Source organism: Daldinia loculata, assembly GCF_022478755.1.
Source record: "Daldinia loculata strain CBS 113971 unplaced genomic scaffold F4817scaffold_39, whole genome shotgun sequence".
Taxonomy (NCBI): Eukaryota; Fungi; Ascomycota; class Sordariomycetes; order Xylariales; family Hypoxylaceae; genus Daldinia; species Daldinia loculata.
In genome coordinates, this window is record NW_026054893.1 from 264,011 (window position 1) to 282,052 (window position 18,042).

General features: G+C 46.8%; 8 protein-coding genes across 8 annotated transcripts; 4 read left to right on the forward strand and 4 right to left on the reverse strand.

The window, feature by feature from the left end:
• Positions 1 to 350: 350 nt before the first annotated feature.
• Positions 351 to 3,660, forward strand: F4817DRAFT_343544 (amino acid permease-domain-containing protein). The gene is made up of 10 exons (XM_049304042.1): positions 351 to 1,133; positions 1,193 to 1,431; positions 1,483 to 1,636; positions 1,710 to 1,791; positions 1,849 to 1,884; positions 1,946 to 2,006; positions 2,071 to 2,707; positions 2,758 to 2,846; positions 2,904 to 3,120; positions 3,185 to 3,660. Exons 1-10 carry the CDS (start codon positions 897 to 899, stop codon positions 3,416 to 3,418), a joined length of 1,986 nt encoding a protein of 661 aa, XP_049157240.1. The 5' UTR covers positions 351 to 896; the 3' UTR covers positions 3,419 to 3,660.
• A 20-nt stretch (positions 3,661 to 3,680) lies between these two features.
• F4817DRAFT_343548 (Metalloprotease) lies at positions 3,681 to 6,213 on the reverse strand. The gene is made up of 7 exons (XM_049304043.1): positions 6,051 to 6,213; positions 5,852 to 5,985; positions 5,515 to 5,796; positions 5,247 to 5,468; positions 4,900 to 5,175; positions 4,583 to 4,837; positions 3,681 to 4,518 (listed from the first exon to the last, which is right to left on the reverse strand). Exons 1-7 carry the CDS (start codon positions 6,169 to 6,171, stop codon positions 3,712 to 3,714), a joined length of 2,097 nt encoding a protein of 698 aa, XP_049157241.1. The 5' UTR covers positions 6,172 to 6,213; the 3' UTR covers positions 3,681 to 3,711.
• Positions 6,214 to 8,837: 2,624 nt separating this feature from the next.
• On the forward strand, positions 8,838 to 10,383 carry F4817DRAFT_343551 (peroxisomal membrane protein 4). Its single transcript, XM_049304044.1, has one exon. The coding sequence runs from the start codon at positions 9,095 to 9,097 to the stop codon at positions 9,788 to 9,790; it is 696 nt and encodes a 231-aa protein (XP_049157242.1). The 5' UTR covers positions 8,838 to 9,094; the 3' UTR covers positions 9,791 to 10,383.
• On the reverse strand, positions 10,265 to 12,056 carry F4817DRAFT_175022 (glycosyltransferase family 69 protein). The gene is made up of 2 exons (XM_049298259.1): positions 11,172 to 12,056; positions 10,265 to 11,103 (listed from the first exon to the last, which is right to left on the reverse strand). The coding sequence occupies exons 1-2, from the start codon at positions 11,772 to 11,774 to the stop codon at positions 10,447 to 10,449; spliced, it is 1,260 nt and encodes a 419-aa protein (XP_049157243.1). The 5' UTR covers positions 11,775 to 12,056; the 3' UTR covers positions 10,265 to 10,446.
• A 468-nt stretch (positions 12,057 to 12,524) lies between these two features.
• F4817DRAFT_175045 (S-adenosyl-L-methionine-dependent methyltransferase) lies at positions 12,525 to 14,183 on the forward strand. Its single transcript, XM_049298260.1, has 5 exons — positions 12,525 to 13,229; positions 13,294 to 13,304; positions 13,365 to 13,450; positions 13,518 to 13,618; positions 13,675 to 14,183. Exons 1-5 carry the CDS (start codon positions 12,873 to 12,875, stop codon positions 13,990 to 13,992), a joined length of 873 nt encoding a protein of 290 aa, XP_049157244.1. The 5' UTR covers positions 12,525 to 12,872; the 3' UTR covers positions 13,993 to 14,183.
• A 113-nt stretch (positions 14,184 to 14,296) lies between these two features.
• F4817DRAFT_360027 (U6 snRNA-associated Sm-like protein LSm6) lies at positions 14,297 to 14,668 on the reverse strand (the record flags this gene model as incomplete). Its single annotated transcript, XM_049306224.1, has 3 exons — positions 14,297 to 14,322; positions 14,383 to 14,496; positions 14,557 to 14,668. The coding sequence occupies 3 exons, from the start codon at positions 14,666 to 14,668 to the stop codon at positions 14,297 to 14,299; spliced, it is 252 nt and encodes an 83-aa protein (XP_049157245.1).
• A 329-nt stretch (positions 14,669 to 14,997) lies between these two features.
• Positions 14,998 to 16,935, forward strand: F4817DRAFT_175103 (uncharacterized protein). The gene has a single exon (XM_049298262.1). It carries the CDS (start codon positions 15,225 to 15,227, stop codon positions 16,683 to 16,685), a length of 1,461 nt encoding a protein of 486 aa, XP_049157246.1. The 5' UTR covers positions 14,998 to 15,224; the 3' UTR covers positions 16,686 to 16,935.
• A 31-nt stretch (positions 16,936 to 16,966) lies between these two features.
• On the reverse strand, positions 16,967 to 17,902 carry F4817DRAFT_360029 (eukaryotic type KH-domain (KH-domain type I); the record flags this gene model as incomplete). The annotated part of the gene is made up of 3 exons (XM_049306225.1): positions 16,967 to 17,085; positions 17,177 to 17,615; positions 17,684 to 17,902. The coding sequence occupies 3 exons, from the start codon at positions 17,900 to 17,902 to the stop codon at positions 16,967 to 16,969; spliced, it is 777 nt and encodes a 258-aa protein (XP_049157247.1).
• Positions 17,903 to 18,042: the final 140 nt, after the last annotated feature.

Sequence of the window (18,042 nt, forward strand, 5' to 3'; positions counted from 1 at the left end):
TAACTCGAATATTGAAATCAGCCTGACCCGGGAAAAGTCGTTGAAGAAGTCTCAGTAAGCTGTCCTCCTTAAGGTATCGTGTATTGGTATTTTGGGTTACCGACATGCTGACACAGTCCAGTTTCGAGTATGGAGTAGAGATTAGGGTTTATAGGAAGAATTAGGTAGGCGTATTTCGTCAGGTCACCGTGACTTGAGAGATAGGAAACAGGGTGAGATGAGGCAACCCCGATGCATGGCGATCTATTAATACGCCCAGAGCACCCAGGAAGGATTGATACGACGGGTCTAAGCTTTTAGAAAACCAATGGCAGCTCTGTAGCGCAGCCACCGCGTATCAAGTCTAGATAAGGGACCCCTTTTACAGATTTTAATGATGAGGAGTCAGATAGTTCCGGTATGATTAGCTACTATTGGCATATTTCTTCATGATTCTTGTTGACGCCAAGATATCAATGGGACCCAAGAAAGTCGCGTTTGTCCTATGAGAATCATAGAAGATACAAGTCAAACTCTCGCGCAGGGAATTTGCAATTATTGTCAATTGATTAGGAGGCAGTCAAGTCGAATGGACGGCCCAATTGTACTCAAAAATGCCTCAGCTGATAGAACTCAGCGCTCGGTCAACTAGCGCTACGGCGCAGTCTGCAGCGTTAACAGCTAACCAAGTAAATCTCGCCAAAGTAGGCGAAACGTAGTACAATAGGAGCAGGCGAAGGGGGGTGCGAATGGTGGCGGTGGTGCATACATGTGCTACGGAAGCCAGCATCCTCAGAGCCTTGCGAGCCCACAACCAGTCCACAGGAATTTCTCAGTCTTGACATTACTCAAGTCCTCATGATGAATTGGGTCATTTAGAACTGGAAAACAATAAGAATCAGGCTAGCAACCCAATAATGACGACCGAGGCCACCCGAGGCCGGTCTCATACGATACGGGATTCGTCTGAGAATTTGGATCTTTCACTAGAACACGGCTCTGGTAACGACGCTGGGGCGATTTCTATTCCCAGCAACAATGAGACCCGCCATCTAGATACCCAAACGTATCGTATAGAAACGCTGTCTCCGATTCGGGCTAATACGAAGAAGGGAAGAGTGACGCACAGGAGGTTGCTCCCTATTCATGTTTTTGTGAGTGGAACCTTGATCACTGGCAAATACCTATATAGTACCTAAACTAATAAAGATAGATGATCGCCGTCAATGCCACTCTGGGGACAGGACTCTACTGGCGCGGCGGACAGATCTTGGAGTTAGGCGGTTTCCTAGCCGTTATTATCTCCTTCTTGTTACTCGGAATACTGTCATGGCTAGTTACGCAGTGTATTACCGAACTACTTTGTATCTGGCCTGTCCCCGGTGCCATGTCCGTCTTCGTACGCGAGTTTGTCGATTTTGAGCTAGGAATTACCGTGGGTGTCGCATATTGGTTAGCGATGGAAATTAAATCGTGTCATACAAGATCACTAACGTATCATAGGTTCACATACTCAGTCTCATTCGCTGCATTGATAGCATATACCGCGGAAGAGGTTCACTATTGGACTAGTGATGTAGAGGATGGGATCGATGCTGGAGTGTTATATTTACTTGTACCGGTAATCTTGATAGTCCTTAATTGTTTTGGAATTCATGTAAGTACTTCGACGTTTATCGAAAACATCCAGCAGGGGAAGCTCTCTAACAAATCTCTCTATACCTACCTAGATATATGGATGGTTCGAGGTTGCGACCGGTATCATCAAGTTAATCTTCCTAGCCATTATTGGCACTGCAACGCTTGTATTCGGTACGATACCGTCGAATCAACACGTTGACCAGAATTCCTATTAATAGTAGTATTTAGCTACTAAGAGCCCTAAAGAAACCAACGAGAAGCATAGTGAGTTAGGTTTACTTAGTTCAACTTGCTAGAAAATAGGAGGTATTTACTAAAAAATTAGGCTGGGCGCAGCCAGTCACGTTCGATGATACTGCAGCGCAAAGTTGGTTTCCTGCTCTATGGTAAGTAAGTTTATAGCTACCTACACTTAACTACCAGACATCTAAAAACTAAGCTTTAATTCAGCATATGTCTATCTACTGCAACATTCGCTTATGTTGGCGTCGAAGTTCCAGCAGCCGCCGCACTCGAAGCTCGTCCTACGACTGCCTCGGCCCATAAGCGCAATCAAGCCAGTAATATTGGCGAAACCGTTAGGTTTCCGTCGAAATGGATCTCTGTTTTCGCGTGTATTGCATATACACTGGGCGGAATCCTGGTATCTCTAAGCGTCGACCCTACTGATTGTCGGCTACCTCGGGTCGGTTGGCTGAACTACGATAGCTGCGAGACCGTTCAGTCGGCATTCGTTCTCGTCGCAAAAGTTCGCGGTAATTCGGAAATAGCGAGCGCCTTCAACGCATTCCTTGTGTTCACCGCGTTGTCGTGTGCCAACACAAACCTTTACGTAGCATCTAGAACACTATTCGGTTTAACTAACCAGATAGACGGTGGTCCAGACGAGCCTTGGTATTTGAATATCCTTGCATGGCTTGGTCGTACCAACAGCTACAGAGTTCCAATCCGGGCGATGACTGTATCTGCGATCGCTTTCATTTGGGTACCGTTCCTACAACTTCTTCATCCAGATCAGCAACAGAGAGAGTCAAGTCAAGAAAGCCAAATAGGAGATAACGGGTCCCAAAAGAGCGAAATCGGCGCTGTGAGACCCTACATACTTGTAGCCTATGGAACTCTACTTACCCGGTTTAGTTCATTAACATTCTTGCCGAGATGGGCTCTGTCGGGGTGCTGATCGCTTGGGCCTGCGAGTGCTTGGCATTCATTCGATACTACCACTGGTAAAGCACAGATGCACATCAAAGAAGCCTTGGTAGAGTCTAACATATATTTACTAGTATTAGCAAACACCGTAACGAACTTGTTGAACGAAAGGTGTCGCGTGTTCAGCGCTTCAGCGACAGGGATGACAACGACTACCCATATATAAGTAACGGGCAGCCATTTACGGCATATCTAGGCTTAGCCGGATGTTTGCTCATCCTTTTGGTACTTGATGGCGCTGCTCTATGGAACAGGTTCTATGTTGAGCCCTTTTTGTCGTCATATCTTATCGTACGCCTTCACAGATACCTATCTCCTATAAGAGAGGTAACAATATCTGACATGGAATTACTAGGTTGCCATCTTCCTATTGGTATGGGTTGCCTTGAAGCTTTGGAGAGGTGCTAAGTGGTCACTCGTCGACCTTTCAAACCCAGACCTGGCCATAGGTATTATCCGTGGTCTTCACGAGTCCAGTTATGCAGGATTTCAAACTGAACCCAATCCCAATCGTCGCAGAGGCTCATCAATATGGGCACTGCGACAGCTATCCATAACTCCATCCGCCCCAGCAAGGAATGACGAGTAATGTATAACACATGGAGCAGTGCTGTGACGTTTCTACATTTTCGGACTAGGCAATAGGGGTTGGATTAAGTGTGAATTGATTAGGTACCTACCTACCTATTTAATGTATATATCTATAAAAAGGAGGGGAAGTTTGACGGTACTCGAGTATCATGAGCTTAACGTAACTATAGCTCTCTGAAAAGAAATATATTCTTGCAAATCACAACAATAAGACGAACGAAATATAATTCGTCAAATAAGGTCTATAATTAATTAAAGAAGTCAACTATAATATCAAAGACAACCCCTTATCTAGTAAATCACACACGTAGGCTCCTTGACGGGGCAGTTGAAAGCCTTCCTAAAACCATCTGAGTTATCCATCATGTTCTGGATCCGAACATCAGGGGGTGAGTGCACATCAGAGAGGTACAATTTCTTGCCGGCGTCCTCCGATTTGTCACAGAAGAACTGGGCAGCAGACACATAGAAGAGCTGCTCACGCGTGAAATGCTCCGACAGCCCGGGCAAGTCGAAGTCGGATGCCGGGTCCTCGCGCCGCTTATCAAGCCACGCGTCGTACGCCGTGTTGATCCCTCCAGTGTCGGCGATATTCTCGCCCAGCGTCTGCGTACCGTTAACGGGGATCTGCGTGCCGTCGCTCAGCGTCACGTTGCTGGACCCGTATTGCTTCACAAGGCACTCCGCACGCTTGTCGAATGCAGCTTCGCTCTTCTCGTCCCACCAGTCGCGGAATGCGCCCCGCTCGTCATACATCCGCCCGTTACTATCAAGCGAGTGCGTAAACTCGTGTCCGATAACCAGGCCGAGAGCCCCGTAGTTCATGTACGCCGGAAGCTCCGGGTCTAGGAGCTGTTGTTGTAGCGTTCCCGCGGTGATGATGATGGAGTTCTCTTGTGGTAAGTAGAAAGCGTTGATTGTCAGAGCGGAACCGGCTGCGGCTGGCCATGCGCCCTTTTCTCTCTTCTTCCCGAAGAGCGACGCAGTTGACTTCGATAACCACTTCGAATAGGAGACAGTGTTGTCAAAATAAGAGTCTGAGACATCGAAAGCAGCGTAGTAATCATTCAGCGATTGCGCATCGTCGAGGTTGGGCGACTGCGGCGGTCGTTAGCATAGATACCTAGGAGTAGATTACCTGTAATATAGTTCTTCAACTTACCTGAGTTGGATAGCCGAGCTTTGGAGTGATGACCTGGACCTTGTGCTTCGCTATAGCCTTTACTTCATCCGTCATCCATTCGATACGGTCGATATTGCTAGCGAGGCGGTTCTGAATTCTTGTCGTCATCTCCTCAAGGGTCTTCTTGATCGCCTCCGTATACTTGGCTTCCACGTATGGCTTGCTAATCAGCCACGCCATCTTCGAGTCGGCATCAGTAACGCAGGTTCGCCATCTTTCAGGGATGTAAGGTTTCTATACATAAAATTAGAAATTTGATATAGAAGTACATGGCCATAAGCCGAGATAGTCCATACCTCTCCAGAGATGATGTTCGGGAATTGTCTTAGAGGTTCAAGTTCAGGTCCATCGATAGCTGGCTCATACCTAACGATCGCCTTCCACATGAAATAAGCCTGGATGACAGGTTTGGTGGTATTCGCTAGAGTTTGGGATAGCCAGGTAGAGTATTCCGGAAAGTTGTAAGATATTCTGTCTATGGGAGAAGGGCTTATCTCCTTGAATACCGAGACGAAGTCAAACTCAGGGGCCAGCTGCGTAGCATTATCCAAAGTCGTGGCTGGAATTGGGCCCTAATATTAGTTAGCACCTTAAAACTTCTACTATTTTCTCAATATTCTATATGAAGTCTAGGTACACTTACTGTACCACCATTTGATGTTGGCGTGTTAGAAGCAAGCTGCCGCTCGAGCTGGACTATACCACGGGCCAGTTCGCCTGCTTTGGCCCTTAACTCGTTCGTAGGTAGTACATTCTCAAATACTTCCGCGATCACCTTCTGATATAAGGAGCTTGTCTCTTGATTCTCGTAAATCTCGCTTGGAAGAAGAGCACCCGTGGGCGCTATAATCGGGATATGAGTTTCCTGTCAGGTTAGCACACTTTCTCAAAGTCAAGAAGAGAATACATACTACATCTTCGGGATCAGAATCGACGTCTATGGTCAAGAAGGGGAATATAGAGTGCTGGGCGAAGTAGAGATAGGTGTTGCTGAATGCTTCGTGATCGGCAGTATCGAAACGACTGGCATTTTTGTGCTCCTCCGGCATGACCGGGAAACTCTCGGTGATGTTTCCAAGGAAGGTTACCAGTGGTTGGACACCTCTTTCAGCAATTGCAGTTTCGTTCATGCAGGCATTGTAGCCGGTGATGAGCTTCTCGAAATTCTTCTCGTCGATGGATCCACGCGAAATCTAGATGACCAATTAATTATCTAAAGCATAATGATACCGCTAAGAGCACACATACCCAAGAGGGATCAGAGGGTGCCTCCAAGACATTCTTCATAAAAATCTGGTTTGTCTCCTTCAGAGTAGTTACCTCTCCCAAAACCTGTTCCCATGCTGGAATCACATTACGCTCCTGAAGGCCGCCACAAACAACTATCCATTACTGTTAGCAACAATTCTCATATATACCAGCTGTTAGAGGGCCAATCAACACATACGCTTTGGGAAATTTGTACAAGGATCAATACTCTGGAAGTTGGAATCGAGATGGGAGTATATGGCCGCCGATGCCTGAATGCAAGACTGCGAAAGGCAGACCGAGGAATTCGTGTAAAGCATACTGAAGTAAGGAAGGAGAAAAAGAAAAAAAGAAAAAAAGAAAAGGAAAAAGAAAAGAAAAAAGCCAAGTCAAAAACACAAGGAAATTGTGCGTTGAAAAGAGATCAAGCGATGAGGTAGAGATTTAACATGACCGTGTAACCGTGAATCAGTAGTATACCGAGACTCTAGTATACCTACCTAGGTATATATCTTAATAATTCGGACTCCATCTCTTAAGGACCCAAACAGGGGTCAAAAATTAGCGCTTATCCAGTTCTATAGTGTTGACGTATCAAAAGGCGCTGTTTAATACTTTCTCCAGTAAATTTGCCTATGTATGCTTTAAAGAATCTGGTCTATATTTAAGATCAACCACGAAGATGAGCCACTTAAGCTAGGTACTTTCCGAATCAGATCTGAAAAAATTGGCTGGCAGCGAGGCTTAGCTTTATGGGTCAACTTTTTGGCCCTTGTTTAGGTCCCTAAGAGGTATCCGGGCAGTGAGTGCCACGAGTCAGATAATAACTTGACCTGACTTAGGCCTGGCCTAACTTAGCCTGGACCTGACTTAGTCTGGATAGATCCTTTTTTAGGGATATCTATCCGAGTCGAGCGCCAATTTTTTTTTATTTGGTATTTTATAGGAATACTTTCAGGGCAATATTATTGGTTATTGGTAAGGGTTTTGGGAGAAATATACGGTATTAGGTGGCTGATGTGGCTAAGTGTGGCTTTATAAGGGCATAGGTACAGGCCAAGTCGACGATACGGCTAGGTAAGCCTCAAATCTAATAGTATATCTGACCTGACTCGTATCGAGCCAGGTATATACGATTATCTGACCTGACCTGACTCGTGGAACTCGCTGACTTAGTCTCCGGCGGAGTGCCATATAAACAAGATGACGCCATCAAAGGGGCCTAACAGACCTTGAAGCAGCCCTGGAGGAAAGCCAGTCATTGCAATATAACCAAGGGAACTGAGATACTGATCTGCAAGCTGAAAAGAAAGACTATACTACTGCTGCAGTAGCGAAACACAGAGCGGTGCAACCTAAGGCTCACCTATAGAGGTTTGGCAAAGGTACGAGCATTACCTAAACCGGCCACCAAGTCGCGATGCCACTGGATCATATCTTACGAGAATAGGTCTGCTGGGAGGCACTGCAAAAGCACTCGATGCCTCTGGGCTGAAAGATGAATGCCTAAGACCCATTAAACCGCAGCATTAGTTTAGATAGTATTCTCGAATGAGGCTCATCCCGCGAATCTCTAGGTACCAAACACGGTGTCATGCTTAGATATTAGAATTAGATTATTAGCCCGAAGGCCCAGCATGTAAGTAAGGAGAACATTTACTCTCACTCTGTAAGCCTCAAGATCAACTTCGCTGTGTGGTTGTTTTTTGGGAGTCTCTCTCCTCCTCATTCCACGTTGTTCACTATCGAAGTGGACAAGGGCAAACGTCCTAGGCATTATCTCACGTCACCTAAGTCTTTAATGGTTAGCAGGACTTGGCATTGCCAGGAACTAAATCGCAACTTGATCTTATAGGACAGTCATTCTACTTATGGTAAGTCTACTAATTTTAAAAAGCTTACCTACGTGTCTATTATTATCCTGAGTATTCGTCAGCAGCTATATAGTCCTAGATACACTATTACTAGTATAGATCAACATACTCTGGTGTTTTTTGCAGGCGAAATATTTAACGATCCCACTCTAGTACTCCAGTCGTCCCACACGGTACAGATGCACATCGGTCAACATATTTAACTATGAGAAGCTTGATTTAAATACGGAATTGCTTGTGGATTTGCTTATGAGTATAATACGTTCTCGTTACTATCAGCTTATCGAGAATTTGCAGTCTTATCTCACCACGGTGAGAGGTGAGAGAGGAATGGGTACTTAAGGTAAGTACCTAACCTATCCATTCCATTTATCTATAACAACAAATGAAGACTCAAAACCTTTTACACCTGTGCAATGATGATATAAACGACCCAGCCAATGATATTTAAAATATATCTTGTGCCTCCCTTCCATCTCATGAAAGAGTAAGTAAACCCTGGTTGGCATTTAACATCTCAAAATGAGAGAAAGCTACGAATCACTCACCTGGTTAATTAAGACTCAGCTGAGGACTGGGATATAATATATGAGGAAGGTGTGGGGATTCTAGATGAGACATCCAGACTTTTAGTAGATATAACCGTAGGCTCAGAGTTCCTTATAGAACAACGAAGTTGTTTCCTTGCTTCTTGCTCCATCTCATGACAGAAGGTCCCTGATCGTTTGAGCCAATCATGATTTTTATAATTTAAAGGTGATTATTAGAGCTTACTCACATCCTTGGAAATGTCTAAAGAATTATGCTTCATAACAATTATAAAATAAGCCTTCCCTTAACTAGTAATTAGTTGTCTAATAGGTATTTGCTGCATAACTGTACAAGCCGCGCACAGTCACAGTTACTGAGTTACAAGCTTATAACTTTCACATGCAAAACAACTGCGTTAGATCAATAGTATGCCTCAATTCGCGAGCAAGGATTGGCTGCGCTGCGTCATAGGTAGCGTTCACGTAACCTCAGGTGCGTATCGATATGCGCTACTAGCGCACTCTTGCAGGTCCCGACACCCTTTGTTTAAGCCGAGCAACATGTGCAACTTGCCGAGGCCAAACCGATTCAGCCATCGTCATCTCCAATCATCCCCAAAAAGATGTTCCTTTTATTTCTAACAAACATCGTAACTAGGTATCTGCCTTTCTCCGATAGTTCAGCCACCGTATACATACAAACCAATGACCCGATAACATCTCCGAATACGTCCTAACCTCTCGAAAGTCGCCGTCGCCCCTCCTCTTTGCATCGCGGCGACGCGAAACCGACCGAGCTTACCTGTCTTCCCCCCTCTTCTCCTAATCGCAGCGCCAAGATGGAACCGTCATCAGCGTCAACGCTCGAGGGCCTTAAGGCCGCAGTCGAGAACGTGGTTCTCAACCCGGCATACCACGACATCCTCGCCGTCATAAAAGGGGCTCGCAACGGCGCCGTGTACGGGGCCAAGGTGCGCTTCCCGCACGCGCTGGTGATGGTATTTCTATTCCGGTCCGGCACTCTTCGGGAGAAGGTTTCGCTGGTAATCCGCGCCACGCGCACACATGCGCAGAACCTAGCGCGCTTCGCCTTTATCTATAAGCTGGTGTGCTTCCTACTAAAGCAGTACGGGCCGACACCCGGGAAGGCAGGGCGGTACGACTCGTTTATGGCGGGTCTACTAGGCGGGTACGTAGTATTCGGCGGGCGATCTCGGCGAAGCGGCAAGATCCCCAGCGTCAACCAGCAGATTGTGGTTTATGTGTTCGCGCGCGTCGTGCTAGCGCTTGCGCGGCTCGCCGTGAAGCCCGAGGGCGGCACGGGGTTACCGCTGGTATCGCGGCAGGGCGTCTCCGAGTCTATAACGCGCTATGCCTGGCCCGTGTTCGCGTCGCTCTCGTGGGCTAGCGTAATGCATCTATTCCGTTATCACCCCGACGACCTGCAACCATCGCTTCGTGGCAGCATGACGTATATCTACCAGCAGGCGGACCATTGGGATAGCCTAAGGAATTTCATTTGGCATAATAAATAGCGAGTTGTTTAAAAACGGAATCATAGGAGCGCATGGGAGAGATCTGGAAATGGGCTTCGCTACTATACGATATCACCCGAGGCGTTTGTGTTAAATTCTTGGATGTTATATTAACATATAGGTATACGGCTGTGCGCATTTAGCATGGGCAAACAGCCAGGTTCGCATTGATGATGCGAGCAGCACGGAAGAAGACGGATAATCCTTCGGCTTGACGGGGGATCGACTGCAGCAATCGTGTATAACCCTCGACAAGATTCAGCCCTAGTCCCCCTAGCCCCCCTTGCTGCCATAGGCCGCCTTATCCTTATCCGCTTAAACTAATTGTCACCCATTAGTATTGTGGTGGAACGAGCTGGACAGCCCCAAGGCGATCGACAACAAGGCGATCGACAATTATGTCGGAGGATATGGGTTCGCAGATCTATCTTGGCATGCTACGTGGAAGACGGTGTAGGATCTTCAACAATGAAGCTTTACGTAATGTACCAAATTATAAATCTAAATGAGGCTGTGGTAGCTTGTCAGAAGAATATATATATATATATATATATATATACCTTAGGTACTCAATCCAATGCCTAATATCCAGATACATTTTTTCTATCATGTCTATGTATTTGTCTATACCGTATACCGCTTTTTAGTCTATACTTTTACAAGTGCATCCATCCGTTTGACCACATTATCTGCATTTCGTTGATGAGGCACGCATCTCCTGGTTCATACCGCTGTGGGCCTCCATTCGGGGTTTCTGACCTCCATTGTTCTAATCTGGTCTGCACTACTCGGTTTTCCAATCGAGTTTGGATGGCGACGTGCCAGCCATTCAGCCGATTAACCCACGCTCCTACAATCGTCCAAAAAGGATTGGGGAACCGATTCGTCTTAACCTGGTTATATGCCTTGACGCCGTAGGCAACGCGAACATTCGGGTTAAGCCATACGCCTTTCTTGGCTGTGAGGTAGTTGTCGGCATGAATCAAACAGCATTCTGAACCCTCGAGATGCAGATCTGCTAGACTATCATCGATGCCGCGGAATCGTAAAGGTGGATTGGCGTAAAAGGGTCCCGCGTCGAACACTACAATTCCGTTCCAGCATGAGGTTACACGGATAGGCGCATTGCGCTCAGCCGCCGCCCTCGCAATAGGGGATTGAAACCAAGGCCAATAAAGGGACATGGTTTTTAGGCCTAGGTCGTCTCGTAGGGCAAATGTGTCATAGTATAAGGGTGCTACCTTGTAATCCATGGCACACGCAGCGGCGTACTTATTGTCACGAGTGTTGAACAGTGTGACGATATCTTCGGTCTAGGTCATCCAACGTTAGCCATCTAATTACCACGGGAATACTTCTGCACAAGATCGTGTAAGCATACGTCAAATACAACATCGTTCAGCCAGAGAACCTTGTCAAACTCTCTTCCTTCACTCTGCAGCTGCTTGAGTGGTTCCATTGCTTGGTTTCGAACTTTGGCAAGGTAAGGTATCCTACGCAGTTCGAATTGACTTTCTGCAGCATTCCAAATCCATCCGGGCTCCCGCGCGTCCGGCGGCGGTCGAGTGTCAATTTCTTCCAACTGCTCCCAAACCGTCATCCCCAAACTGATTGTATTAGAGACATATCTCTGATCAAGGGCTGCCTTCAAGTCCATCAATGCCTCTTTCGTTTCATCTTGGGACCCCGATTCGATAGCCGACAAGTGAACGTTTTCTGGACCGAAGAAGTCGACTAAATCTAACACCGCCTGGTTCCATGCTGATCGTAGTATCGGTTCGGTGTTGCGGTGTATCGATGCAATGAAGACGCTGGTGTTTCTCGGGAGAGAAGAGTCGGATTGTCGATCGACGTGTATGTTCTCGCGGTGGGTATCGGGACGGTGGCGTACCAGGGATATAGCGTCGATAGAGAAGAGGAAGAACAGGACGAAGAGGAGCGGGCGCAAGTAGTTACGCCTAAAACGGCGATACTTAATGAGCATCTAGAAGAAGACAATTGCCTTGGTAGGCAGGGAACTGTCTACACACAAAGGAAATGGAGCAAAGGAAGGACTGAAGGGATCTAGTATTTAGAAGTTATGGCATTATTGAAGAAACGACAGCTGTCTCCATCGACCCCCGTTCTAGATGAAGCAGACAAGGCGTGAAGTGAAGATCATGGGATTCTCGACAACTACCTACTCTGCTACCGTATGGCTACCGCATTAAGATGACAGAATGACTGCAACGTGTAGGAATGCCATGGAACTGAACTATAAGCCAAGGGGCCGCGTATGTATGTATTTAGGGGTGCTCGGCGTTTAAAGCCAAGGTGAAGGCGTCGAATAAAAAGGTGTCGAGGTACCTTGCATAGGTACTTTGCCCAGGTACCTACCTACCCCCTGAGCTCGGACTTCTTATTAATAAATCTAGATCCCGTCGCCTTAAGATCAGAGCCAGCATTGAACAGAATTGTTACATTGTGCTGCAGGGAAGTTTTCCCTTTTTTTAGTGGAATTGAACCTTGGAAGTAAAAAGAGCATATTGGTAGTTGCCGCTATCCGAATTTAGCTACAGGTACATCCTGGTCGATGGCTCGGGTAGGCAGGTAGGGTATCCGGGTGTGCAGTCAAGGCAAGGCAATCAGGACGGCAGCTTGCCTTATGTAATACATGTATGTCGCCCTTCGTACTTGGCAACAACACATTTAATGCAGCTGCATTTAATGTTATCAGCTCACGATTAAGTGTTACATGCATTACAACTATTATTCCCGGTTAATCGGATCTATACATGTGAGTATATATACTTTTATTAGATAAATGCACATAATGCCACGCTACCGGATTCTTCAATGTAACGCTTCATCGGATAATAGTGTACAGTAGCACCAAGTCGTGGTGACCGACTATAGGACCATAGGTAGTATAGTGCTCCGTCTGTTGTACATACTATCGAAACTGACGCCATTGGGATGGTTGAATTCCAAGGATATAATTGTGGGGATTGACACACTTATGTACCTTCGTCAAGCAAGTTGAGAACAACTCCAACTTTCTTTCATATACATCTCCAGGAAACTTTGCGACAAGCTTAGAATCATGGCTTCCCAAAGCAGCAATCTTCCAACCGCTGCAGAAGAAGGGTTTAAAGATGCTGCCTCGTATGATGCATACCGTCCTTCCTACCCTCCAGAGGCCGTCGATGCGTTCCTCGCGAAGCTGAACATTGCACAACAATTCGGTTCCAAGATCGTGGAGATAGCCTCTGGTACCGGCAAGTTCACAGAGCTCCTAGCTCGGCGACCCGAGTCGTTCACTGTTAAAGCGATAGAGCCTCATCATGGTATGAGGGAAAAGCTTGCCCAGAAGGATTTAGCAGGTGTAGAGGTGATCGATGGCAAGGCTGATAAGATGCCGATCGAGGACGAGTGGGGTGAAGCTTGCATCGCGGCTCAAGTACGTCTATATTTTATATTTAACCGGCGTGTACTTTAGCTAGAAGCTAATATTCACCCCACAGTCATTTCACTGGTGAGATATTTAGTTGATTTACCATTCGTTAATATTTACTCATGAGGGTTGTATGTGAAGGTTTGCTACTCAAGAAGCTCTAAAGGAGATCCAACGTGTGTTGAAACCAGGTGCCGTGTTCGGTGCCATATGGAACATTGAGGACTGTAAGCTCGTTCTCAAAATTGTAAAATCTATAAGAATGTTAAGTAGAAGATTCTAACAAATGACTAGACAATAAGCCCAAGAACTGGCAGGCGACTACGAAATGGGAACAGAGGATAAATGATTTCATCTGGTCACTAGACGATGGACTTCCTCGATTTAGGCATCAGGTTGGTAGCCCCTATCTAGCAATGACCCCTGAACATAACTAATGTTCTGTGTCAAGAAATGGAAAGAAGTATTTGATCAGCAACTACCCGGCAACCCACTTCAAGTTATTAAAGATACCTTCACAGATCAGTTACCTAGATTTAGTCTTCCGCTTGGGGAGGATTCCATCAAATGGACGGTTTGGCTTAGCGAGGAAGCGCTTGCCTCACGGCTAAACACCTTAAGCCAGATTGCCGTGCTCAAAGGAGATAAACGAGAAGCCTGGGTCAAGTTCTTCAAAGAGACAATCCAAGGTGATGACGTTGAGAGAAATGATAAAGGCGAAATTGCGGTGCATGGTGTCACATTCTTCACTTGGACCGATAGACTATAGGAGCCATTGATATGTCACGAATAGGTAGAAAACAAGGGCATCGCTCTAGGTCATGGATTTAAATAGATATCCCATAGTTATTATGCTGCTAGAAGCCCCTTTATAGCTATCTAAACTAGACGAAGACTAGTTTAAATGCAGGCCTTTTCTCGTAGAGTTTCGTAACCCATCTTAGGACTGGATGCTCAAAACACATAGCGTTCTCAGTGTGAAGTAGTGCCTAATGCATTGTTGAAGACCCCGTTTAACCTCATGAGAAGCCTTTCTAGATATGATTCCGACCAGAAGGAACCAAATATTTAGATCATGAGTCGGCTGAGATATACATAACTTGAGCCAGTGATTAGTATATGGACGTGAAGATTTTAGTTCAGGGCCAGATTTAGTTACCATTATTGCCTCTGACAAAAGCATCTCCGTATGTCCTTCGCTTTACGCCGTTCACATACTCCTCAGTCTTTTCCAGCGCAATGTTCATGTATCCGTCAACAGATTGCAGCTCGCCTGCAACGGACATATCAGTATTGTTGCTAGGAATATTATCATCTGAGATACTCAACTCACCTTTGTATACAACGCCAGAATTCAGTTTGACGGTGACTGGATTGCCGATGATGTCTGATAGAAACCCAGACGGGTCCTTACCCTCACCTTGGGTGTTCGTACCGTTCTCCATAGTGACTGTAGGGAGAAGTAATTTGAGATTAAACAGGACGACGTATGCTAAGCGAATTTAGTATTTGCAAGATGACGCCTAAACAGAGGTTATGTAAGGTACATGAGGTTACCTAGCGTACTTACCTAAGGTATACCGCAGTGCCGCAGGTGCTATGTTTGATTTTAGCTTGCCTGCTTGCCAAAAATCTGGTTCCGCTTTGATAGGGCTGGCCAACTGGCAGACTGGGCAGGCTCAAGCGGGGTAGGCGTATAGAGGTACGTACCTAAATTAGGTACATAATACCTACAGCTACATAGAAGGTGGGGACACTCTCAATTCAGTGCACGCGTAAAGAATCACCCTGGAAACCGTATCTCGCGTCGTACCACCCCAAATTCCGATTTTTATCTGTGAATCTCATTGATCCTCTTTTTTACCTACTTATCAACTTTCTAGGATGCGTTCGAAGATACTTCAGTGTCATAGACACAAGCCTAATTTGTTTTTGTAGCCCATTCTATCTTCTAAAATCTTCATTTTGGCTACGAGCAGCCTTTGTCTTTCCCTATCCATAATGGCGGATCTACAGCAGCCTTCTCCGGCTAAGCGGAAACTTCCCTTCAAACGCACAGCTAGGCGCAAATCAACCGAGGCGGTAGATGATGATGGAATCTCTCTCTTCAGCCGTTCTGGCGAATTCTTCGAAGAACAGCAGAGACTTGCTAAAGAAAAGGTAGAAAAGGAGAAGGCTGAGAGGGCAGCTAAAGAGCAACGAGAGCGAGAGGAACGATTAATCCGTGAGCGCAAAGCAGAACAGGATACATTAACTAAAGAGCCCACCTACGACCAGGGATCTCCTCAGAAACGCCGTCGTATCTCGCTTCCTGACGAAGAGGAAGGTAAAGATAGCGGTGATGATGATGATGATATATTCAGCTACAAACCCACTAAGAAGCGAAAGCCTCCTCCTGTGCCTTTTACACCCGATTCCAAGCGAGAGAGTCCATATGTGACCAGTACGAAGGGGTCCGAGGGATCGAGAAGACATGGTACACGTTCCCAGTCGGTGAACGTTGGTGCGCCCGTGATCTCTTTAGACGACGACGACGACGATGATCCTACCTTCATGCCATCTCCTACAAGGCGTCCTCTTCTTCAACGCCCCCATGAGGAAACTGATCAGGACGTAGTTACACTGGACGATGAGAGCGACCCTCAAGCCGAAGAGGCTAAAGGGCAAAAGGAAGACGAAGAAGAGGACCCTTCCGAGTACTATGTTAGGATCGCGATGGAACGGGCGCAAAAGGCTAAGGAAGAACGGGAAGCAAGAGAAAAAGGAGGCGGCGGTTCGATAGGGAACGAATATGATCCAGTCGTGCAGATCCTTATTCATTCCAACCTAGCCGGCGTTCATACATTAATGTTTAGGCGTAAATTATCGCAGAAGTTGACAGTGGTTTACCAGACATGGATCGAGCAACAAGTAGCTAAACATAGCCTGATACCACGTTCTGTATTGGATACCATGTTCTTCACCTGGAGGGGAAACAAGGTGTATCCACACACAACCTTGCAAACATTAGGCATTAAACCGGAGCGCGATGGTACGCTGTATCCGAGCTGGAAGGAGGACCAAGAAGGATATCACGGGCGAGACAAGGTGTTCTTCGAAGCGTGGACGCAAGAGCTCTATGATGAATACTTGGAGGAAAAGGAGAAACAGCGACTGCGTGACCTAGGGGAGTTGATAGATGAGGAGCCCGAAGAAAAACAAGAACCAGAGCAATCGCAAACTTCCCAGGGAGACCAGAAGATTCGCGTGTTCTTCAAGGCAAAAGATCAACCGCCCACGAAAGCGACAGTACGCTCCAGCACCACAGCTGCTCAGCTAATCAAGCTGTATCGACGACTCGCGAACATCCCGGAGAACAAGACTATCGAGCTTCATTGGGATGGTGAAGTCTTGGATTCGGACACTACAGTAGGAGAGGCGGATATCCAAGATATGGATTCCCTCGAAGCCCATATCAAGTGAGACGACAAGGGGGTCAAGAGACAGTTATTATCCTTGCAAACGAGGTATCAAGTCTTAGTATTTGTAATATGACGAAGGTAGGGGAGGCATGTCTGATGATTAACAGACGCCTATCACGAAATATAACATACAGCTCATGATACCCACGATATTCTTAGAGGCTTAGTGGCTCTACTAAGAGACACTTTTCTTTTATGTCTCATCATCTACGAAGTACAAATAAAACCTGCTTTGATTCCAGACCAGAACGCCGTCCCATGAGATGCAAAATCGACCCGAAATTAGAACCTCTCCTTCATCCTCGCAGATACGGTGCGTAGATTGTTGTAAACCTTGCCGGGAGGCTTACCCAATATTAGACTCACTATAGATTCACGGGCTATGTGGATATTCTTAAATCCTACATTCCAATGCGTTAGCGAGGTTCAACCAGCTACTTAAAATCGTAGGGTGTAGAGTAGCAGCTCAAGGCTCCCTGATTTCAAACTTACCTCCTAGAATGTGGATCTTGGAATCAGCCAGCACGACTCTCGTGCGGGACGCATTCTCAATAGCGAACTTAGTCTTGCCATCCTTACCCGCGATACGCCCGATAGCGCGAGCCAGATGGTCGCCATTAAGGGTCTTGACGTCCTTGACCTCGAAGGTCTCGATGTAGAGGTCGTCGAGACGGAGAAGGGCAATAGCATCGTCGACGTCGAAGCCCAGCGCAAAGGCGCGCACAAAGTCCTCGCCTTTCTGTAGCGCACCTGCGTCTGTCGTGTGGCGCGAAGTGCGCAGCTCGACTCGCTTGTGCTTAACGTTCATGCGCACCTGCAGCTTGAGGTGTTCGACGAGCGGCGGGTAGATCTTGGGCCAGGCGCTCTTGAGAGGCGTGAACCGGTGCGGCGGGATGCCGACTTTGCGCGTTTGGATGTGTGTTGCGGGGTCCTGGGCGGTGCTGTTAGATGAATGGCATGTCTGTTGAAGGCGAAGGCGGAGACGGGGACGAAACATACTGTGTTTTGTACAGGCGCAAAGTGCGGCTTGTCCTCCTCGTCGATCTCCATACCATCTTCTCCCGTTCTCCGTACTGGTTGGAGGATTGCGTTGGCGTCTTCGGGCAGCTCGTTCATGCCTTCTAATGTGAAGTCCTCATCTTGGTCCGGCTCGGGAAGAGGGAGGTTGGATGGGGGGGTATCGTCTACCTGCTTGAGCAGGGCTGTCGGGGCAGGCATAGTGACGAATTTTGTTGAGGCGCTTCGTGGATGGCTTGTAGTTGGGCGCGGGATTGAGGTTCGTAGGTTGCTTATGGCTCCGATTGCGAGGTTTGTATTTCGGTTCTCTTTTGGGACTTTAGCGATGGTTTTCTGGTGTT